The sequence below is a fragment of the Cygnus olor genome, chromosome 1, assembly GCF_009769625.2.
Source record: "Cygnus olor isolate bCygOlo1 chromosome 1, bCygOlo1.pri.v2, whole genome shotgun sequence".
Taxonomy (NCBI): domain Eukaryota; kingdom Metazoa; phylum Chordata; class Aves; order Anseriformes; family Anatidae; genus Cygnus; species Cygnus olor.
Genome location: NC_049169.1, coordinates 192,154,402 through 192,178,878, shown reverse-complemented (window position 1 = coordinate 192,178,878; position 24,477 = coordinate 192,154,402). Strand labels below are relative to the sequence as shown.

Sequence of the window (24,477 nt, the reverse complement as noted above, 5' to 3'; positions counted from 1 at the left end):
GTTCTTTTGTTTAAAACACCTGCTTTCTTATTTTGCCATTAATTTCATCAAGAAGTCCTCTTTATCAGATGCTTGAAGAGGTAGCAAATGAGCAGTGGTGTTTAAATGCTACATGTTAATAAAAATCAACCTCCATCCACACTTTTTTTATCCATTCTAAAAAACATTTGCCCAAATTACAGCAGCTTGGGTGCTGAAAAGGCTTTTTTTTGCTTGCTTGCTCTAGCCCCCGACAATTGCTGCCGTTAGAGCTTAGTGTTTAATACTGAAGCCCTTGTCTTCAAAAACGACCGAGTTATAGCAACATAACAAACATTTCTATACAATATCCACAAAGCTGCTTAGTTGATTTAAAACCATTAAATGAGACACACTTTTTATTAAAACAAAAATATTTATTAAAGCTGTAAATGCTATGCAGTATTCAGTTATTGGATGGGTTTAATATAAACATCTACTGCATAATACTGGTTCCTTAGGAATCCTTGTATACTATCTGAAACATTGCCCTGTTGCTGTACAGAACTGTTACAAGAGAACTTGCATTGTTTAAGAACTCAACAACTGGAGAACGAAGGAAGAAACACCAGTAAAGGAAATTTTGCAGTACTGGAGCAAGGCTTAGTGTGGCCATTTCCTCCCATGCTAATTAGTACTGAAAATGTAGCTTGAGCATCTCTTTATTTGAACGATTTGTATAATAGCTATGAGGAGTTCTATGTTCAACAGAAGGATGCAAATTTTACTGTGTCTGATTAAAAACATAAGTAATAATAATAAATGCTTTCTTAACAACAGAAGTGACGGATGAAAGAACTTACGTTTGCAATAGAACACTTTGAAATCCTTGTCCAGCTATTGCTGCAGCTGAACTATGCATACTGGAAGTACTTTGTTTGAAAACAGCTTTTGCATTCAAAATACATCCTACAAGTACTTTAAACATATGCGGACTATACAAATTAAAAATCTCATCTCAAAGACTGGTTGGGAAAAGCTTCATGAGATTAGAAATGCTTTTGGGTGGCTTTTTTTTTTGGCCTTACCTTTAGCTACTGGTGTTTTTGTTAACTCATTCAAAGCCTTACCACCTGCGTTTGACAGTTCTAAGAGAACGGAATTTTAGTACAAGCCAGTTTTAACTGAAAAGTAAGTTACTGTAGGATTCAACAAGACAATGGCAATTGGCCAAGTTAACTGTCAGGTCTTCGAACAGCGAATTACAAACACCGCCTTCAAATCCACAACCTTTTCGTAAATCGACTGAGCAATTCATGTGGGTGAACAGAGAATGCAGCAGAACACAGACAACACGGTGTAACAGGAAACGTACAACTTTTCTTACATTACATTTATACAAATTTACAACTTTGCAAATTAAATGGCTCTGTAATTATGCAAGTGCTTTTTCAAAAATAAACATATACCAATGCAATATTTACACTTAGCAACCTGCTTCAGAAAGAGCATGATTTTGCTATAAAGTGAAACTTCAGTGCACTGAAAGTGCAACTCACCCTTTAGAATTAAGTTCTCATGCAAATCCTCAGCATAACAATACCTAGCTTTATATGGTCACAGTTCGCCTTTCCTTTTTTTCATTCATCATAATGCAAAGATAACAAGAACTTGTCCACATCCATTCCTGCTGGAAAAGAATTCGGTAGCTTCTTTTTCTGTAGGAGAGGAAAAGAAGAGCTGTGTTAAATGCTAAGAACCTGGGCACGCTGAACCAGTCTGTAAGCCTCTCTTTTTTCCTCATCCTTCCACGTACTTTGCAGAAATAACCATGCAAAGCTCACTCAGAAACCAGGCGGTGAGATGTGTAAACACTTGTGTGCCCCTGGCGTACCAAGTGCCTGACTGCGGGCCAGGAGTAACCGCAGTTCTCAGCTCGAGCAGCAGCCCGCCCACGCTGCTGACAGGGCACGCCTTCTCTGGCTCTTGTAACATAGACAGTATGAGTGAGTGAACATTTTTCATTTGTAGTGTCTCAAGAGTATGCTACAGCTAGGTATGGCCACCACAACGCTATACTGCGTCTCCTGTTTGGTTACTTCCATGCATAACCTTCTCTTGTCTCATTGCGCCTTTGCTATTTACCACTCAATCAAATCCCGGAGACAAAGGCAAGGCTCTGTACTACAAGGACTGGGAATACACAACACGTGGGTTTGTAGTCCTGGTGGTGAGTGAGGATGCAAAAACAGCCTGGATTGTAGCAAGGCCTAGTCTAAGTTTGGTCTGATTTCTAACTTCAATCTAGAAACTTTGAATTTCTAAACTCTAACTTCAATCTTTTTAGAGAAATCATTTGATTTTCATGGATATGTGCAATGCGAGTTAGTTGCGTGTATCTGAAGGTACATTAAGCTTAAGAAAACCGTTAGTTCAGAACGGGCTTGAGGCAAAAGTTAGTAACTGACAAGCATAAATAGGGTGTCAGGGAGTTGGACTAGCACCTCTGAACCAGTATAAATTATATAGATATGTATGTCTAGCATACTTAAAATTTTAAATCAGATAGTGCCCGTACTTGCCTTTATTTTCTTCTTTTTTGATGGTGTTGGAGAGCTTTGAAGGTCTTTTCTGTTTGCAGAACGGGAATTCCTCTCGCCCTCACTCAAGTCCTCCAGTTTCCTCTTCTTGACCGTGCTCCTTAAAGACCTGAACTGCTGCGTGTTGTCCTTCAGAGGAGTCGCGGTACTAGTCCTTGCAATAGCAGCCCGCGACAGGATCATCAGCGTGTGAGCAGCCATGCTGACGCTGTTTTCACTACCTGTTTCGCTCGCTGGGCTGCAGGCAGGCAGGTCTGGCGTGGCAGGAGGGACCATTATTCGAGGGGTCGCGCTGTCCTCGTTGAAGCGCCGGCAGGTCGGCGTCCTCACGCTGTCTGTAGTATCATCCGTGTGCCTGTCCCCAACTCCAGACGGCGTACGGGGCACTGGCAACTCTCCGTTTTCAACTGTCTTGCTCGTAGGGCTGTGCCACTGAATGTCCTGCAACATTTCCACGCACTGTTTAGTGAACGGACTTGACAGGCAGAGGCCCTGGCTGGCAGCTTTAGCTGGTTCTCGCTTTGGCTCCTTTGAGGACAAAGAAGCGGGCGCTGCAGATTTGCTATTCCCGTTTGACAGCGACCCTTGCTTTTTGTTCAGGTCCTGCACCGAAGCGACCGTCTTCTCATTCCACAGGCTAACGCTCTGCTGACCATTTGAGAGTTTGGCCGGGTCCTGGTTCTTCTGCTTTTCATCAGCATCTCTCCGCAATTCGTTTTCTTTATTTGCTGTGGTCTTGTGGAAGGGATCTAACGGAAGCCCCGCAGCTACCACCTTCCGCTCGGGCTGCGGATCCTTCGCGGATACGCTTCTGTTGCTACCAACTTCTGGCTTACACAGAATTCTAGGCAGCGTCTTATCCTTCTCTCGCTTTGCTGCCTGTGCTTTAGCCGAGGACGGTGCAGAGTCAACAGCAAGCGAGGTGTTTTCACTTCTTTCTTTTTGGGACGAAGTTTTAGCAGCCTGAACCTGGGCGTTCCCTCCTGGAGCCGGTAGGACGTTATCAAAGCAAAGCACCCTCCTGTGACTTTCTTGTCTTGAATTGGAGCTTGTGCTCTCCACTGATACAGCAAGCAAGTTCTCCTCCACCTTCCTTCCTAGTTCTGCAGGGATAAGCTTGTCTGGGTTTCCAGTCCTGAAAGCGAGATGAAAATCAACACACTTCTTCCTACTGCATGAACTCATTTCAGCTTTTGACCCCAGAATCTGTTTAAAGCCCTCCCCATGCTATAAATAAACATACAAATATAGGGCTTCGTCTCCACCTGACAACAGCCCCATTAGAGTGAAAAATTTACCACATGTCAAAAGAAAGATGCTTCTGCTCTGCCAGCTCATACCACTGCTGTGTTTGTGCCCTCTTCCTGGCTTATTCTGCGTTCCCAAAAAAGGCCTCTATATTTAGGTGTGTGAATAGTTCTCTCCCATGAAAACATAAGCCATTAGGGTTTACAAGAGGAAAAGCCGTATTGGGATGGTAACTTTGGGACCTCTGGCAGGGTACAGAAGGTGTGAGTGAGTGGTAGTAGTTTGATTCATTTCTATGAAATTTGAGATGGGACAAAGGACAGATTAGAAGTGAGAAACTACATTTCTTTGCAAGAAACATTTTTCTCCCTCTGCTATGCAAACCATGTCTGGAGATCAGTTACAACTAACAGGAAGCTGAATTATCCAAACATTACATCAAATCTTTCGCTTTTGTGGCTTTCCTAAAAGCACAAATTTTCACATGCATGCATATCACATGTATGCCTGGCTATGCGTGTTTTGGTTTTTTTAATAATAAATTGACTTGTTTGATCCTGTTTTCCTCCACTTTTCCAACATTTTAAGTGAGTTCTGAAAAGGTAGTTTTTTTTTTCAAGTGCGCTCTATTTTCACAACAAAAAATGTTTCACCTCTAATATTCAAACTGAACTTATCTCCTTCTATATTCTTTTGTTCATTCCAACATCCTTTTGCTTCCTAAATTCATTTAAAAAGGAGAGTTAATACTGAAGCCTTGCTTTTTTCTCTCTCACTTGTCCAACAGAAGACTTGCACCCATACTGATCAGGAACTAAATTATAATCATCAGAATAAAGTTAGCGTGCTGTTCTCCTTGCCATCTATCCTTTGACTTTTCACTTTATACGTGATCAAAGAGTGTCAGTGTTCTTTCTCATCTCTGCACAGCTGAAACACAGGTGCAGAGCCCAGCCTAGCAAGTTCCACTGATTTGGGCAGTGGTAAAGGCAATGAGGCTTTACTACAAAACCATGGGTACCACTAGTCTGAAAAGAAAAGGGAAAAAATGTTTTAGTCATTGAAATCTTTCAGTTTATGTAACAGGTAATGTCTGCTACCTTGGACTCAATTTTTGTTTGACGAGTGAGACAGGAGAAAATAAACACAAGACCGTACAGAACTGACAGAGGACCAGCAACAGCAGAATTCCAGCACAGACCTGTCATTACCCTGCTGCTCCATCACTACTAGCACCCATCGCTATTTATCAATACTCTTAGCAGACAGAAAGGAGGAAAAAAATAAAAGGGATACTGCTTATGCCATTGTTCAGAAAGGTGCCTCCCTCCTAGCCAATACTGTACGAAGAAATACATGGCAGGAAAAAGCAGCAGGTTTGAATAACGAGTGCTACTCACCGCTGTGTTCGAGAACTCGTATGGTTCAAAGTCTCCGATACACTTGCTACCAGTTTTCCTGGAACAAATAAATCATTAGTAAAAGTACAATATTTGGAGATCATCTCACAGGCGGTACAATTTACATTTCACCTGACAGAATCAATAAAAACACAGCAACAACACTGCAACTTTTTCGTAATTTTAGAATTTACAGATAACTAGCTCAGCAAAGGGCACCAACTAAGTATAAATGAGAAGCTTGCTGTCTGTGCTTGGGTAGCAGATAGGTCTGGCAAGACAAAAACAGGGAAACTGGACTTACAAATGCACAGCCAGGATTTCCAAGCAGAAGGGAAGTAACTACAGGAACTCTCAGTTATCCATCAGCGAACCTGAATGCAGACTCACTATGCCATCCTAGGTTTTTGCTTAATTTGTGACTTCATTCTGTTTTAATTTTTATCCCTAAGCCCATTCTTTTTAACAAGAGGTAGATGAGCTAATACACAGGGTGTCCTTATAACTCAATTTATTTTGTATTTTAAAATATTTTTCTTTACCACTTCCTAATACTAAGAAATAACTAACTCTAGTGTTGTTTAAATTTGCTATTTAAGGAAGCAATGTTTCAATGAAACGAATACGCAGAAGTGTACACCTGAAACGAGAAAGAGAAAACAGGCAGCAGAATGCATTTGTTTGGTAATAGATACGCGACATATCTATTAAAATTTTTTCTTAATAAATGGTTAAAATTGCTGCTCTTCTAATGAAGTCTGTATTTCTCCATGGCTTGGTGCTGATGGCAGCAGTAGGCTGTACTTACAACCCAGGAGATGAAAAACAATCAGAAATATAAAGAAAACTATTATTCTTAAACTGCATTAGAGTCTTTAAACATTCAGTTTCCAAAATAGGCTTGATCCCATATCTGGAACAATCTAATAAATATGCTGGGAGTTCTTTGTAAATGCAGCACGTATAATTACTGCTCACAGGTATGCGCCTCTCTCAAAGCCATCCCAGCAGTCCTTGGGCAGAGAAGTGTTGGCATTTACAAAAATGTAATCGCTCAGAACTGACACGTCTTTGGAGCCTTCACTTTTCTTCTGCCCTTCTCAAGAACGCAAGGTGAGTACCTGTATTAGTCTTGTTTCTTGCTCCGGGAATCTTCTGTGATTTGGGAGGGATAGGAAGTTTGGGGATGCTTCTGTTGCACACCGGATTAGCGACAGGCATATGCAGAACCTTAGAAGAATCAAAATATTCCATTACGATTTACCAAAAGGCTTCAGCTTTAATTTTGAAGAGACAAAGATTTATTTATGACACAGTACCTGGCGGGCAGGGGCTGAGAAAGCATTTCCATTTTGTCCTACCACCGAGAGAGGTATCATTCCCACCATGCCTTGCAAAACAGGCTGCACTGGTGACGCAATTATAATGGCAGAACCTAAAAAATATCAAAGTATTAACACTGTACAGAAACAGAAATATTTGTGCAGGTGAAAAGAAAGCAAAGTCTTTTTAGAAAAACTTCATGATCCTTCGTATATGATACTAGTAGAAAACAGGCTATGCGTGAGTTATTTCTAGTTTCAACTGAATTCTTCAATTAAACTCTGCTTTTCTTTATAAGAAATGGTTCAAAATTAAGCTTGAAGTATAACATATCTATGTTAAGGCTTGAATTTTGAATTAAAATAATTTATAAAAAGCAGGAAAACTAACATCAAAGAGTTCGTTTTGCTGCTTAGCAAAAGGAAACTATTATTTGCATCCTGTTGCATACAATTAGCACGCTCACAAGTTGTTAGCAGCATTTTTTTTTCCCTTCCATCGTACCCACAACACCTTTCCCGTATGAGCGCACATAAGCTGGGGAAGGCTAACTTTGTCTGCACGTATGTATGTAATGTATATTCTGCCTGGTAAGAGGCATGTAGCGCATTTACAACATGTAGTGCATGAAGACTGTGGTTAATTAGTCGGCTTGAGACCAATTAATAAAACCCAACAAGACTTATTTGGGCTATTTAACCTCAAGTTCCTATTTAAATATTTAAGTCACGATTGAAATAGTTCTTTTAAATCAGTTCTGCTGATAAGTTGTGTTTCCCGCTGACAGATGTATGGGAATTACAAAATTATCAAAAAGTGAAAGAAAAATTTATTCCACAGAATTCTTCATCAGCATAACCAGGAAAAAGAAAAAAAGTAAAAAGCAGAAGAACAAACAAATTTTTATTTCTCTCCCTATGGGAAAAACAAACAAACAAACACACACACAAGCAAACAAACAAAAACCAACTAAAGGTAACAGCTGCATTAAGAAACCCTAACGATACAAAATGCCAGCAATCTTAAGATCCTGCACACACTGTTGAACCGATCTCTGACCACAAGAAATGACTACGCACAGAAATAACTGGGACAAGTTTCTAGTTTTGGAAAAAAAAATAATCTGAATGTGTTGATTATAACTGGCTTCTGGTTAGTTTAACATTTTTAAAAACACTTTAAAAACGTTAAGTACTGTAGTAATAAAAACGCCTGCACCAAGAAAAAAAAACAGATTATGGAAAGAAATAATGTTATACTTTTATTTATATTATTTATATTATTTATATTCATAATATTATCTACTTATATACACTATATAATTTATATATTACATTATGTAATATAGTTATTATAATTATTTTATTATCTATTTTGTTATTTATTTATACTTTTATTTACATTTATTTGTCTAAATGCACTTCCAGTGTAAATTAGGCCTTTGGAAAAATGAAATAGTATAAAACAAGGAAGTAATTTTGGAAGGACTATCTTCATCTAGCCAGTTATCTAAGGTAAATATGGATGTCCCTAACATTCTACTTACAGCAAGAATCTTATTAAAACAAACAAAAGGCCTGCTTTATTTAACAGGTTAAGGCAAAGTCAGCTGAAACAACAGCATCTTTTCTAGTGCAAGCCAAGCTATCCTTCCTAAATTTACCACTGCTAAAATTACATGATTTAAGCTTCTGAAATGTGAGGCTATTTTTATCAAAGCAGCATAGTTAATGATTCTGCCTTATTTTTATTTCATTTTTAGTAGCAATTAACATACTCACAAAATACTAGATTCAAAGGGCAGATAGAGCAGTCTTTAAAAATTCAGTTTACTTCTAATGCCCTTACAAAAAAGAGAACGAAAACGCTACATACGGAACACATTTTCAGTTGTTTTTACTAATGAACTTACCTTGTGGGAAGTTTGGGGAGACGGTCTGGTTTGCTGCAAAGGTGCTGCTGGATCTGGGAGGAGTCCGTAACTGCTGTACTGCTGGAGCTTGCGCAGCAAGAGGCATGGAATTGCCAGGCAATACAACGACATTTGATGGTGTTACAGCTGTGCCCAAGGTAGCTGGATCAGTCACGCACGTGGCAATATAAAGGTTGTTTGAATTGCCAAAAGCTGTGCTGGTTGCTGGCATCAACTGTATAAATCCCCCTTCCTTGGAAAGATTATTTGTACCTGCAACTGAAAAAACACTGCAGTCTTCATTCTGAGTGTTAACGGAGGTGGCCACAGGATCTTTAGGTCTAAGCACGAGAAGATTCTGCTCCGCCAAAGCTGAATCCACACCTTTTTCTGGGTCCTCTGAAGTCAGACATTTGGACAGGCCTGTAGTTTTCGTTGGGGATTTGGCTGGGGAAGACAGTATGATGGTTGGCAAGTTTTCTCCTGTGATGCTGGAAACAGCATTATTCAACTCTGTGTCTGAAGAAATAAACGGGTCATCACTGATGATGATCTTCAGGGACATTATATTAGAAGGATCAACATCCATTGCTTGACTACTGGAAGACACACCACTTACACTTTTGGCTTCAGTACCCGACTCATCTGTTGAGGAAGCCGTTTCTGGCAGAGGAGAGTGGCATATTTCGGATGTAGTAAGATTATTTTCAGTGGATACTACAGAAATTTCTGTACACGCCTCATCACCAGGGGAGAAATATATATTATCAGCATCTACTTTTGTAGAAGATGAAGGTTCCTGCATTTCCACTTGTGCTCCCTCTGAGTTTGATGGTCCTGAAGGGAGGTTAAAATCCTTCTTAGGATTATCGAGCGTATGCTGATCACTCGAATATGGTTTGTTAGAAGTATCAACAACTTCAAGCTGCAACTCTGTTTTGGCAAGATCTGGAATTTTCACTGCAGATCTTGCAGCACAGTCCGACTGCACACTCCGCTCCTGCTGATTAGCATGGTGGCTTGAGTTCTGTAAAATACTAGGTAGTGGAGCTGTATCGTTTGTTACAGGCTGTTCTTTTCCTGCATCTGCTGACAGGCCAGAAATTGGTGCATTATTTTTTCTCAGCACTACACTGTGACCGGGGCTTCCATCAGAAGAGCTTTTACTAAGTGTTTTTTCAGATATTGATGTATCTGGTGATAAGCAACATTTACTTCCAGATTGTATTCTGTTTTCACTGGCTGTAGAACCTTCTTCCAGTGAAATCAAAGAAATCTGTGGACTACCAGAATGAACATATTCCAAATTAGGACTACTTTGTGCACTATGACTTAGTGTGCCTTTTCCAATTCCCATAGATTTTTCACTTTCAGAAACTAGTGCAGATGACTCTTTTTTATCAAAAGAATCTCCACAGTGTTCGTTACACTCACTGTCAGGAATCTGCCTCTTGTTAGGTTCAGTCAAAACAGGCACAGAGTCAAAAGCAATTTCAAGCTCGCCAATATGTTCAGGGGTAACAGTTTTAAGCACATCAGTCTGCTTCCTTGGTCTACAATTTCCATGCAGTTGTTCGCTGGTTGCGTTTTTCTTCGCTGTATCATCATCACTAATGGTGTTCTTCAATGCACATGATGCTTCTGCTAGCTGAAAACCTTTACAGGCTAGTGCTTCTCTAGAATTATCACCTGAAAAACAGAGACTACATTGGTCCTGTAGTTATTACAACAGATGACCCTTTTACAGGGTTTTAGAATTGATTAATCACTTCAATGGAAAGCTGCGTCACACAAAACTAAGTAGGTATAATGCTACTCAACCTGACTTCTGAGCTAAGTGGAAAATATATGAAAATATACAGTTAGATTACACAGATTGGACAACCTGATAATTCATTCTGAGCATAAATAATACGCATATACATCATAAGCAAATGGCTCAAGTCATTAAATCAGATTTGCAGAAGCTCAAAGAACATCTCAAAATAAAAACCTTTTTGGCTCTATTTCTCATATACTTTCTCTAAATACCTGCTACTGACTATTGTTAAGAATGGGGTAGACAGACTGAACATACCTTTTGTCCAGAGTAAGACTATTTGGGGGATTAATTAACCAACAGATTTCAGAATAGAGAGAAAGTAGTTGTATGGTTAGATGAAAAACATTATCTTTGTATTTATGTGCTCCACACTGAAAATTGCAAAACGTCTCTGTTCTGAATGAGAAAACAGTTTTACAGATATTCTGATTTCATTTAGGAGCTTAACCACCTGTAAGTACACTGATGGTCTGCTGTTAAATTTCATAGCCTGAAACTTTCTAACAGACCGGGTACATGTGTATGTCCATACAATTTAAACATTACCACTGAAAATATAAAGATTTTGAAATGTACAATCAGATTGTCTGAAAATACTCTCACAATGAAAAATTAACAGACTAAAAGAGATTTTAGAGGGGAAAAACAACAACAAGAACAGAAAGATCTATACTTACTAGTTTCTTCTGTTCCTAAAGAACTTTGAAGTGTTTCCAGGTTATCCTCATCCACCAGGATTGTATTTTCTACCCCACTCTGACCAGAAATACCAGCAGGTAAATTCTTGTTTACCTTGTTCTTCCCTATTTTAAAAATAAAGCATGAAGAATGATTAGGTATGTCATTTTACACACATGTAATTATTGCATTTTAAATGAAGCGTATAGATTTCAAATTCAAGAAATGCCATCCTAAACTCAAAGAAAAACATTTTTCTGAATTCATTACAAATCCAGCAATAGCATAGAAACTTCCTTCTATTTTATGTGAGGATATCCTTGATAAAACAAATAGAAAAAATTTACAGTAGAATAGAAAAACAAATATGGACTATCATCCTTTATACCAGAAGAGTCCAAGTTAACAGGCATAACACACTCGCTAAGCCAGCACAAAACCAGAATTTCAGCTACATGAAACTGTACTATTGAGAATAATATACCCTACCATAATCAAACAAGTCAAAGAGTGCCTGAAAAGCTGGATCTGATTCTGTCTGTTCCAGAATGTCCTGTATAGCCTCTTCTGACATATGAATTTCACCCTGAGAAAAGACAAGACAGAGAGAACTGTTAGACAATTACTTCTGTAACATAAAGAAAAACAGACAAAAATTATTTTCAAATTGTTTTCAGTTCCATTATTCCTGCTCAGTGCAGAAACATGAAGACAAATGCAGGAAATGTTAGTCACAAATTTCACACCTGTAAAAAAAAAAAACACGTTAGTGATTGAAGGAATAAAGCACCCCAAAATCCAAGCATCTTTGTCATACGTTACACCCTACACATGCATATTGGAATATTCTCCACGTGATGACCAGCGTTTGTTAAGAAAGACTAAATCTTAGGCTACACTGGAAGCTTACATGGATCCTGCGAACACTGAGCCTGCACTAGCCAACCACAGGCAAAAAAAATCCCCAAATTAACCTTGATTTCTTGTTTTTGCATACATCTACAAGACAACACTAAGCAAAAGGAAGTTTTATTTCATTTACCCATTACATGCTCTACAATATAACCTCCAGCTACTTTTCTGTGGCAAGCAGTTGGGAGGCATGGTGACGCAGGACACTGATCTACTGTTCCTGTTCCAGGTCAACTTCTTTGGTAGCAGCCCAAGAAGAAAATGAGTGGGGCAGCCAGTACACATTCAAATGTTCAAATACAAAGTTTCTCCTTACTTCCAGATTTTCTAAGCACTCTATAACCCTTACTATGGTGGTTATAAGGGTTGATGAAAAAGATCCAGAAAATACTACATGCTGCTTCTTTAAAGACTTGGACACACTTTTGCACCTGAACGGTGAGAAGTAGACCTGCTACTCTCCCCTGCTACTGAGAATGTTATTAACCCTAAATTTCCAATGGAAAAAGGGGAAAGATCAGCCTAGTAACAATGCCATTTCTGATGTAATCAACAGAAATTCAAGCTATTCTAGGCTGTACTTAACTTTAGCAGCTATTTTTAATAGATTTTTTTCCACACGTACTGAGCTTGAGATACGTATCTCACAACTAGGACTAGAATCTTTCTAAATTACCTTTTCAAGATTTCTCTGTTTTACATGACAGTTGAATTACTGGAATTTATAATTGACTATGATAACCAGGACACCCCATGTGATCTACTTATTTTGTCTCAGCTACTCTAAACCAAGAATGTGTTTTGATTTTATTCCACTCAGAAAAATGGAATACAGCCTTTCAGCTCTGAATTTTGACAAAAATTGATCTGAAAAATCACCAAATGACAAAAGAATAACAATTAAAAACCAGACACCTCTACTTCATAAACATACAACTGGCCTGAACTCTCCTACTCTTTTTATGAGGGCTGTGAAGATTCTGATTTCCCTCATTAGGAGTCCTTTATAACTCTGATTGCCAACACAAGGGTTGTAGAAGAATGAAGGGGGAACATTGAAAGTTCAGTTCATAGAAGCAGAAACTAGTATTTTCTTGCTTTTGGAGGAAACACAGGTTTGAAGACAAAGCAACCTTATTTAGGCTCCAAACACAGCATCAGTTTTTATACTGGATGATCAAATTTATCTTACAGCAAATGAGAAAAATCAGATCAGACTAAACATGTTAGGAGACTGAAAGATAGTTTTATATTCCTTACTCTTTTAGCTAGAGTACTTTTTTTTTTTTTATAAGGCTATTGATCAAATCCTTAGTGAGAAGCTCCTGAAATGAGTGGTACCAAAGATTCAGTGACAAGCACGCAGCTGGTGACTGCGTGACCAGTCTGAGGGTAAACTCAACAACTGCCAGAAGTGGTCCCACTCCCTAGGCTTTTGACCCCGTTGCTTGCTTCTGCTACCCTGGTAAAGGCCCTGGGAACTAATTCACGGTGCTAAACCGGCTTGAAATGAATTCCAGCTAAATACTAGTAGCCTGTCAGTTCAGCTCCTCAAACCAGCCCACCACCATACAACTAGGTAAGAGTTAATGCTAAGGCAAGGGAAGTTGTGGGATTGCCCCTCGGGCAGAATTTATCCTTTAGATGGGCTTAGCTGTTTCACAGAGTGGGAGGGAGGAGAGGATGGCAAGCTCAGCTATTGGACAGTAGACTGAAGTTCAGCATAGTCCCTGTAACTGATCATTCTCATATGTCTGGTCTTCAAATAATGTAAATAGGGCACTCCACACCTACCTGAAGTCCAAGGATTTCATCAATTGATGTCTCTTGTTCTGCTGGGCCACTGTCTGTCTGTTTGGGTGCCTGAGTGACATTGCCATCACTGGAACACATCAGTTGTTAGTTCAGAACTCAAAAATAAATCAAATAAGCGTACATATGAAGTTTACAGGTCCCTTTTATTACCTGCTCAGGATTTTGTTGATGTTCTCAGCGAGCTTCTCCTGAAGAGACTTGTTGCTCAGGATCTTTTCTCTGGCATTTTCAATAACCAGTTGCTGGAAAGCAGAGTTTTAAAGCTGTCAGGTTTTACTTTTATTATCACCAGAAATTGAATTTCCAACTTATTTGTAAAATCAATCAACTTAACACACAGAACACTCTTTGAAGCAGCAGACAGGGATAACAAACTATTTTAACCATTTCTTGTGTTGCTAGTATGAATTCCTCCTCTTTCTGAAGGAACTGACTTACCTCTGCCTGTTGCATCTTTACTGTCCACCAGGACAGCCGATCTATGACTGCATGACATCTCTGTGAGAAGCATCACAAAACATTCCTCTTCTTCTGCTCTCCTCAAGTACAGGAAGTCTGATTGTGCTTTCAGGTTTTCATTTGCTAAAAAATTACTGTATTCTGACAACTTAGAGGTGTCTTAGCAAAGCCAGTAAGTCAAGGAAAAAAGCCTCTACCTAGCCATGCCACACTCACTAGCTCAGTACATAGAGCTGGTTCAAATATAAAATGATAAATTTAGCTTCTAAAGTTAACTGCTATAAAACCAACGATAAACAACACATAAAAGACTAGTTCTCCTTTCTGAAATTAGTTCTTAAATGTAAATACCTTCCATAAGCATATACTCACTGGGAAGTTACCATCTATAAATTCTTCAAGTGGCTCACTTTCTTTTTCTATTATTACTTCATCAGGGTCTTGAGAACTCCTACTTGCTGGAAGAGGCCCAGAGGCTGTGATACTTTTCCTCTTCTGAGATTCACTGAAACATTCCAGGACATTTATGACATGTTTTGTGAGAATATAGCAAACAACAGAGCTAACAGTCACTAAATCAAGTATCTCTCTTCCTCATTAGCAAATCAAAGATTTTAATCAACGTACAATTAACTACATATTGGAAATACAGTAAAGCCCTATACTTGCTTCATCACGTTGTACATATATATTGTGTCTGAATACATAGAAGTTACAAGGAAACATACAAAAATTATGGATAAACAGCACAATGGCAAATTACATTTCATGCCCCCTGGTCAGTATTTTTTCCCTCCAGTACACACTACTTTAACTGGTGGCACAAGTTCTAACTTACTGACACTTCAGAGAAGTATTTTGGCGTCACCACTGAAAGTGATGACCTCTCCAGGTACAGCTGTTGTCAAAAAAGCAACCAAATGTTAGGCTGCATAAGCATTTAGATGGCAAATATGAAACGTGATGTTTTTTATATGGGACCACAGTGTAGCCTATTTTGAAACCATCAATCAGCAGCAGCAATGAATCACTTACATATAAAAAATCTGAACAGGAATCGAGAGGATACAGAAACATAACAATGAGTAAGGATCTGGAAAACTGATAAGCAACTGATAATCCTGATAAGAGTGGGATTTAGTCAAGGATAAAGACAACAAAAGGAACAAAAGGCTAAACACATTTCTTCCTTCGTTACAAACGACACTGGAATCAAAGAGTAAAAAAAAGATGCACAAACAGTGTAAGAACAGTCTTTCACACCACTTTTAACATGATTACGAAAAATTTTGCTGATTTTTTTGAAGCCAATAGTTTTTCTAAGTTAAATACAGACCAAATGCACATTTACATCAATATTTAGAATTTTCATAATTGGTAAGGATATTTTGGAGCGGGTACTAAGTCTCAGGCTTCGTGTTTATTCGTCTATCTCGGAAACAACCAATGTAAAGATCAGCTATACGCAAGAAGCACAGGCAGCCTCCCACCAGTCTAACATTAACTTCTTAGACTTGACTTTCCTTGGTGAAACACCAGACACTGGCCACTGTCAGTGGGTCTTAAATCTGAAAGAATTCACCACCTGGAAAAAATTACACTAAGGATTACGATGCTGCCTAACCTCTAAATCATCCAGAAGGACTGCTTACCTTTTCCGTCTTCCTGGAGAAAGCAAATTTGAATGGAGCTTTCGTTCCTGTGTTGCTGGAACTTGAATGTGTATGAAATCTCCTGCTTTATAAAGGAAGAGAACAATCATGATGCCAGTATTTCTTCCAGTGACATTCTTAGGGCACTATAGAAATCTACATATAATATATTATGTTCCAGGGAACTCCTGGGAGTTCATCGAAAATGATTTGGTATTATCATGAAAATGAGAAGCACTACTTTTAAACACATCCTGAGAAGAATCACATCCTCTCTGCTAAAACAAGTGTTTCGGGGGAGGCTGATTACTCATAATACAATAATGACAGCTCGATGCACTTCTGATCTCTGAACCTGCATCAGTAAGCAAGGATGCAAAAGCCATTTCTCTTTTGGGCACTCCTTTTATTTTAATCTGCTGAACTATTCTGGAGAGCTTGGGAACAAAGCAGGAATTTTCTAAAACTTTTTCAGTGGAAGACGATTAGCCCCAGTTCTAGAAAAAATTCACCAATATCCACAGATTTTTCACAGAAAAAAAACCAAACACATTTCAGAGGAAAAAAAAAGAGTGCAACTTACTGTTGATTTTGTTTTCTTGGGTTTGTGACTGGTGTACAAACAACGTATTCAGTCTTGTCTGTGATATATTCTGATTTATTGCTGGCCTGTGAATAACTTGAGGAGATACAACAGAAGAGGAATTCTGTGGCGCTGACTGATGGGCTACAGATAATAATCCTGAATTTGGAGGAGCCGATTGCTGAAGCATTCTCTGTCTTTTCATTTCTACAATTCCACTTCTAGTACGTGCTGGAGAAAGTAAAGAGAAGATGAAAATATATGGTAAATGATCTTAAAAAGGTTGTGGAATTCCAATAATTAGTCCTTGCATACAGTAATTTTAGACCTAATTACAGACGCTCCATTGGAACTTTTCTATGCTTCAACAACTAGTTTATGAAACTTAATAAGTAAGCAACACCTGCCTTTGTCTTCTGTGTTACAGGTTTGAGACAAAATAATTCAAGAAGCACAGACAACTTATACAAGCATGGTTACAATTTCTGTGTCACTGACTAAATATTAACAAGAATAAATCATACCAAAATGACATTTTACTACGTAATATACAACTCACTTACCTGATCTTAACTGAAATAGCTAAGCCAATACAAGTTTGCATTTACCACACCAAATCTCACAAATTTAAACAACAGCTTGCTGCCCAACCCAGTGAATCTCAGATCCAAGAACAATCACTACCTATATTTCACATTCTCTTTCCCCATACAGGTTACTCAGCAGTCCTACAGAGAGAAAACATATTTTCAAGTTAAATAACTTTGCCCTTTTACCTGTTCATTTGGCAGTTTTTGTATTGAAAGAAACAATTCTAGATAGAGCAAGTATCTTTACTTTTTTGTTACAAAGAACACTATATTTGTATTTTATTTAGGTGTATATTTGTATACATATAACATAACTTTTAAAATTGCCATTCATTTTTATATTCACCTTCTACAGAATTGAAACTGAATCATCAGGTGTTATGGTTACATTTTCAGTTCCTCTGTGAACCACAATTTAAATCAACAGCTGCAGTACTGAAGCAGCAGTTTTCAGACTTTTTAACTGTGTAAATTTCTAAAAAGTTTTCAGCAGAGAAAAGAATGCTATATAGAGAATTTAAGCCCCTTGCAAAAGGCTCGTTTTTTCTTATTTCCCTTTCCTGACCATCACAGTAATCCATAGACTGTACTGGCAATAGCAGACACATGTTGAAAAACCACTGCATTAGAGATTGGGCAATATTTTAAGGGTAAGGATGAGTTATTGATTGCTGCAGCATTCCCTCATTTTTCACCAACACAGATCATTTGAACATAAAGCCTACTGGTCCCGTGCAATTGGTTCAGTTACTTACTCCTTTGATTAGCAGAAAATCCTGTGGAATTCTGCATGCTCCTATAAAATAAAATAGGCGATATAAATAAAAGGAGCACAATGAAAACACTCAACTACATGTTGTGATGGTATCATACAGTTAAAGTCAGTCTGGTCCCAGTCAAGCATTTCTTCAGAGAGCTTCAATCTACTGGTTTTTATTTTTATTATTTTAAACAATGGTCACAAATTCTTCAAATGAAGCTTACTGATGTGTTTTTGACCAAGTAACCACAACGGTATCGGATTCTATATGACTCATAGTATATTGCTTTATGACAGGAAGGCCACATATAAAACCGTAATAATGCCCTCCTTATCTGCTATCTTGAAACGTATACGCAATTATCAACTCTCACATACCTCCTATCTCTTTCACCATCTTTCAGAGGCAAGAGATATCAAAACCATTCTCACACAATAAGGAGAGTTGATCAACATAGGGCCTCAATCTTATGGTACATTTTACTTTTTTTGGTTTCAAAATTTTATTACCTGATCTGAGAAAGTGTGTAATCTAGTTTTTTCCACAGAGATGACATCATTGCTGGAACTTCATTTGTTGTTTCTAAAGCAAAAGATAAAAACAAAAACAAACAAAAACAACCAAAAAAAAAATTTAAGTGTCTAAAACAGGTAACACGCTCAGAAAAAGTAAAATCACGGTCAAAATAATAATTACGGTGTGATTCAGGCATCATCTAGCTTTAGATATCTGCTCACCTTCTCAATATTCTGGTAATTAGAGAGCTCTCCTAATTTTAAAATTTTATTTGACATCATCATACATTCATGGATGTACTTCTCAGTTTTAGAAGCCTAAATGAAACTGTCGAAAGTCTTTCAAAATGGTAATTCCCAATGGAATCTGCATGTGGTTTTGGTACCTGGGCAAACACATGCTAACCTAACTTTCTAACTCAATTCTGAAAATACGATTTATATTCCCAATTCACTTATGTGATTTTGAAAATTGTAACCTAGCACATGGCCCTTTAAAAGTAAACGTTTCTTTTAAGATGTCACCCAAACAAATAAAAACACTTGGTACTTCTGACATGAATAACGTTAAAGTATAAATGTATGGAAGTAAGCACATTCATTTAAGTGTTTTTCACGGTGCCAAGTACAAATTATTGCGAAGAAAGTGTGTTTGTCTTAATTGCCATTTCTATTAAACATAGTTTGAAAGGAAAAACACATTCAAAAGTAATCCAAACATGCTATTTCTTAAATTAGTCTTGAATCTAAGCACTACTAAAATCTGATCACACAACACGTATCAAAAATTTTAAGATTAAGCAACAAACAGAAGCTCAATAAACATTGTAAAAAATTGAATAGAAGTTCTAACTCTCTCTCTACTACTCATATATAAAAAAAAGTTACTATGAATTTATTTTAGTCAGTTTTACAAACAAAACGAGAAACATTTCACACCATAGGATTCTTCCTCATTATTTATGTCAAAATAAACCGTTCAACTTTACAAACATAAGCTTCCATATTCTGCACACTTTATTATATTTCTGTGCTTTATTCAAATTTGAAGCGACAATACTTAGGCTGGAAACTCCAAAGAAAGATAATTTGCTCACACGATGCCATCATTCTAATTGGTAGTCTGCATAACGGGGAAACCTTGAACTTTGAGCATAGATGGGGGTTGCTCTAAGTCCAAATCTAGGTGGAGATATTACCCTTTTCCTCAAGGAAGTTCACAACAGATAAACACAAAGAATTTTAAAAGAATCTCACTCTGAAGACTTACCTTTTGTTTTCATGGCTACATATTCATTCAGAATAGTTGTCAAGTTTTTTCCACACAGGGACTGGAAAAAAAATAATACAGATCTTAGAATCTTCACTTATACTTCAACTTGAACTTTTACTTCAACTGCTGCATCACATTATATTCAGGCAGTTCTTCAGAAGACTATACCATGCTGACCCTCAACACAAGAACTGTACTCTCAGCTGGTACTGAGTTGTCCTAACCTAGGCAGAGAGCAATCTATGGAACAAAATGCCATTACAAACACAAAATTTGCAGTGGATGATCTTATTGCACAACAAAGGTATAGCAGTCAGACCTGCATACCCTCAGGTCATCCTTGTTATTACGGAATAAAGACACAAGCAGATGACGAAGAACAGCTCTGACAGATTAATAAGTAGGTACCACGCTTGAACACAATTCGCATTACGATGCAAACGTGAAAAGAACTTCTGCCTAAAGTAAAATTCTTAACAGTCACACAGAATTAACTTTCGTATTGTATTTACTTATTCTGTTACTTTAAGTGAAATGAAGAGAATTAAGCTTTCCACGTTATCACTGTCATTTGCTGTACCTTCTTGTCTTGTTTGCTAGAGGGAATTCTACAGTGCATGAAAAAACAAAGCCCTTTACTACAAGTATTTTGAGCTCCAGTGAAACTTTTTTCTTAGACACTACCGTATTACCACTTTCCTACGAAAAACAAGAAGAATCTTTCCACTGACAAAAAGAATAATAATAATAAACAAACAAACAAAAACACCTGCACAATCTCTTTCTATTTACCACTGTTTTCTTTCCTAATTCTTGCTGGCCACGGGTTTGTTCTCAATTCCATCCCACCACAGTACAGTTGACCAAACATTTGTAAATGAAACAGGTTCAACAGTCTGTTTTGAACAGACACATCAAGACCTCAAACATCAGAAAAAATATTCCACACATTTTTAATATTGTGGATAAAATACCAGACCACAAAATAACTGGTATATTATTAAAATGAAGTGGAAAACAGGAAAATGATGCCCATACAACCATTAAAGTTGATATGCAAAACCCACAATTTGCATGCTATATTAAAAATCTCATTTTATATACATTAAAAATACAAAGTACCTAGTCACCCCGTAGCTAAATGCACAGATCTACATATATAGCTACCCACTGTATTTAGGTTCCTCCCCAAAGTTCCACATTTCACCTGGGACAAAGCAGATGATACTGAGCAAAGAGGAACCTGAAACAAAACATTTGTCATCAAAATTTGGCGGCCTCAGGTAAAACTGAGGTACCTTACTTAAATTAGTATTTACATGAAGTGGCACATTACTGGCTGCTGTATCTAGGATAAGAAAGCAATCTTCAATAAATAACAAGAGCAGTCCTGAAATCAGTAAAACCCTCACAACACCCTTACATCAATCAATCCTCAAAGGTGCAAAGCAGAGCCAATGTAAAATGCCAAACACAATTTGCATATTTTACATTTAAAAAGTAGAAACCAAGTAACTGCTGATACCAGGGGATGCCAAAAAATAGAACAAATGATCAAGCTCATTATTTTAAATGGCATTTGAGAAGCAATTGTCACATTGAAAAATGTCAATATTCTTTTCCACAGATGCAGGATAATTTAAATTGCTGCTCTGCAAATAAAAACTCACCAGCAAGCAGGCTGGAATAAACCCATCCTCTGTACAGTGCTCCGCATATTCTTTCAAATCCGAGCTTTCTAAAATAAATTCACGGCAGGTAGCTAGAAGTTTTTCCTGTTGTAAATACCCTGCAACAAATCAGATTAAAAAAAATGTTCTATTTCATTCATTACCTCTGTTCAGTAGGTATCAAAGCATTAAAATAACCAGTTGTGTAAAGTGCTGAAATAATTTGGTAAAGATCTGTATGTTGGACAAGTAAAGTAGAGTTAGTTTAAAAGAGCATATACCTCACAAAACACTCTATCAGTTAAAAACAGAAAGAGCAAAAACCATTACTGATACACTGTATTTACAAATATTCAAGCCTGAAAAGGGGGCACTATCAACAACTTTGGATTCTTGGATTAAGAGGCTTGCAAACTAAATATTCATTGGATTGAGCACCCCAGTTTCATAATTAAAAGGAATTATACAGTACTTTATTAATAAAATGCACTGCTATATAACAATAACTCTGCACCCACCTTCCTGTTTCAAAACAGGTAAAATGTGCAGTTGTTACCGTTGTATTTGATTTTTTTTAAATAATTGCATTATATGAAAATTAACCAAAAAAAAAAAAGGCTTTTACTCCTCAATTACAGTAATTTCCACTTTGAATAGATGCACTAGCTGTCATTTGAACAGTATACACCCCAAGACTCAATAGTTATGTTAACAGGAAGTATACTGAAAAAATTTACTTTTCCAAAATTGCAATCCTCAGCAACTATGTTCTATTTCAATCAAGCTTTTTGAGTCTGCTTTAATCTTCACATACTCTACGCACTAAAAGATAAAAATAGATCAATTTGAATGAAGGATTCTAGAACAAAGACCCACAAAGAAAATGTCTTTTCTTTCTTGTCTGTAGCAGAACTGAACATGAAATGTTTGAAAGAGATGTTAAAATATGGATCTCGTTATACAATGTAAAATATGTGTACGTTAGCACATGTATTTATGTAGAACCCCCAAATGGTCTGCCTCAGTTCAAGAATGCCTACAGAAAAGTGCTGCCTGCAGTCTGCATGAAGACACAATATCTTTCGGAAGATCCAAGTACAGAAGGAAAAAAACATCCCACTTGAGACACAAAGTTCTTGTCTGGGTCTCCAACAAATAAGCAAACTTTAAACGCAGTTTGGGAATAACCACCATGAGTTTAATCACGATGTGTGAGCTGGCCTACCTGGCAAAAAATGGTGTTTGGACCTGCAGAAATGGAAAGGCTGTCCAATTTCATTTTTCAAACACATTTTGCTAGAAAACTCTCATACTTGCTAAAAGCTGTAAGCATGTTTTGGGGAAATAAAATTATCTGCCAGCCTCGTTCATACCCACTAAACCTTCCACTGTTGGCCAGAATTGAGGACAAGGTATTAGGTCAGAAGGAGCTTTGATCTGTGCTGGTAAGGCTGTTCTTACAATCAAACTCCACTGGACGATTACATAAAAAGTTTCAATTTTTCTTTCTCAAACCTACTGCTACTACACTATGTAAGGGATGACAGCTGCATACACCAAGGTTCTGCAAAATAAGGCCTTCCAAACTTTAAAAAATGTCTGTATCAAATTTTTCTGGGCAACTGAGCTTAAATGCTTACGTGTTTTACAATTCCATAACATCATACAATCTTCAACACTGCCAAAACCAAATCAAAGGCACAAAAGGTTGAGTACCTTCTGAACTAGGAATGAGTCAATATTTTGTTCTATCTTAAGAAACACAAGCACACGTCTAACCCATAGTATTAATTCACTCTCACATTAATTAGAAAAAAAATAAATTTTCTTATGCATTTTTCTCTGGGTGATCTCATCTTATTATTTTAGTTTTGTTTCCTAACCCAATGTTCACCAACCTTCACAGCAACAGAAAGTCTTAGCTAGAGAAAAAAACATCTAAGATGGAAGAACTGCACTGGAAGCCTGTTTGTCTGCTCACAACCCAGGGATGCCTCATGGACGAGGAATCCCTGTTAGAGGACAGAAATAACAACAGGGAACATCCTGTTCTACAACTTTGGTTGCTCAGAAGCTTTCTGGGCACGATGCACGCACCATGGCACAACAGACGCGGGATGGGATGGACCATCCCTAGGACGTGGCATTGCCAAGATTTTCTACTGTGTATGTCTGCAAGTTTCTGTTAAGCCTGTGAGATAAGGTTTTTGCCCAGACACCTGTAACTCAAGCAACTTTTTATAGGAAAGCTCATTGACAAATCTTCCTTGGCTAATTTGAATTCTTTTTTCACAATGCATGGAGCTTCTAAAAATCCTGTGAGTTCACCACCACAATGCATCTCTGACTAACCTCAGTTCTCAACACATCAGGCAGTATTTAAAATAAACTGAGCTGCAGGAACACTGCAGAAAAGATTCAGCCTTAATGGCTTTGGGTTGGAAAAATGCTGGACAACTGGATACAAGACGTGACAACACAGACACCAGGAAATCTTAGAGATCCGTGCCAACAGCTGCTTACAGCTTACCTACCTCATACTGCAGGGCTCTTATTTTTGGATTTCTGCCTGTTTGCTCCCACTTTGGCATTACCCAGACACGCCAAGCCACAAGGCCATTTAAAAATCGCCCATGTCCTGGCACGCTTACTGTTAGGCTTTCCAAGCAAAACCGGACTGACTGCAGCCTTACCACTGACCAGAACCAGGGAGGGGAAAATAAAACCACCTGAACCGCCACCTCATCTCCTGTGTCACGCCGTCCCTATTTATCAAACCTCCCCCACCGGGCACCTGCCGCAGGGACACGCCGGGAACCACCGCATCCTCCTCAGCCCAGGGAGGACCCGCCCGGGCCACGCGGTCCCCCCGAGCCCCCCGCCGATGCCCCCGGCCCCGGGGGGCTCCGAGGGGCCGGGAGGGGGGGGGGGTGACAGCGCGGCACGGCTGCCCCCTCCCTCCGCCCTCCTGCACTCACCCAGCACCAGCCGGGCCACGTCGGACGGCAGCAGCATGGCCCGAGGAGGAGGAGGAGGAGGAGGAGGAGGAAGGCTCGGGTCCCCAAGGGGGGGGGTCAGCGCGGCTCGGAGGAGGGGAAGGCGCGGAAACTCCTCCGGCCCCAGCGCCGCGCCCGGCCCTTTCCGCCGGAACCCGCTGCCCGCCTGCATCCGCTTCCAGCTCCGCCCCGCTCCCGGTTCGCTCCGGTTTCGCTTCGGATCCGCTCCGCGGCTGTTGCCCGTCGCCCGCCGGAGGTGGGCGCCCAGCGGCTGCCGGCCCCGCGCCGGGGGGCGGCGGGGCTCTGAGGG

General features: G+C 38.7%; 2 protein-coding genes across 8 annotated transcripts in view; one reads left to right on the top strand and one right to left on the bottom strand.

The window, feature by feature from the left end:
* Positions 1-383: 383 nt before the first annotated feature.
* On the bottom strand, positions 384-24,417 carry LOC121063558 (protein NPAT). 4 transcript variants are annotated; one of them, XM_040544100.1, is made up of 18 exons: positions 24,150-24,417; positions 21,172-21,290; positions 19,499-19,559; positions 18,223-18,295; positions 17,708-17,748; positions 16,363-16,593; positions 15,780-15,864; positions 14,500-14,632; positions 13,819-13,910; positions 13,648-13,735; positions 11,431-11,527; positions 10,941-11,066; positions 8,442-10,130; positions 6,526-6,641; positions 6,328-6,436; positions 5,207-5,264; positions 2,541-3,693; positions 384-1,676 (listed from the first exon to the last, which is right to left on the bottom strand). In XM_040544100.1, the coding sequence occupies exons 1-18, from the start codon at positions 24,337-24,339 to the stop codon at positions 1,599-1,601; spliced, it is 4,539 nt and encodes a 1,512-aa protein (XP_040400034.1). In that variant the 5' UTR covers positions 24,340-24,417; the 3' UTR covers positions 384-1,598. The 4 variants fall into 4 exon arrangements, with proteins under 4 accessions (XP_040400034.1, XP_040400035.1, XP_040400036.1 ...); XM_040544101.1 differs by having other exon boundaries at positions 15,780-15,861; XM_040544102.1 differs by lacking the exons at positions 21,172-21,290; positions 24,150-24,417 and adding an exon at positions 20,673-20,780.
* Positions 24,264-24,477, top strand: part of ATM (ATM serine/threonine kinase) — a 76,827-nt gene continuing 76,613 nt past the window's right edge. For 2 of the 4 annotated variants that reach the window (XM_040544094.1, XM_040544097.1), the window contains exon 1: positions 24,264-24,423. The gene's annotated coding sequence lies outside the window, so the exon portion shown is untranslated. The remainder of the gene's footprint in view (positions 24,424-24,477) is intronic. The other 2 variants (XM_040544096.1, XM_040544099.1) reach the window with 2 other exon arrangements.

Coding starts and splice junctions, on each gene's coding strand:
- LOC121063558 (XM_040544100.1), bottom strand. CDS start 24,339: ATGCAGGCGGGCAGCGGGTTCCGGCGGAAAGGGCCGGGCGCGGCGCTG. Junction 15,865..16,362: donor CCAAGAAAACAAAATCAACA/GTAAGTTGCACT, acceptor TCCTTTATAAAG/CAGGAGATTTCATACACATT. Junction 14,633..15,779: donor TCTCCAGGAAGACGGAAAAG/GTAAGCAGTCCT, acceptor GGAATGTTTCAG/TGAATCTCAGAAGAGGAAAA.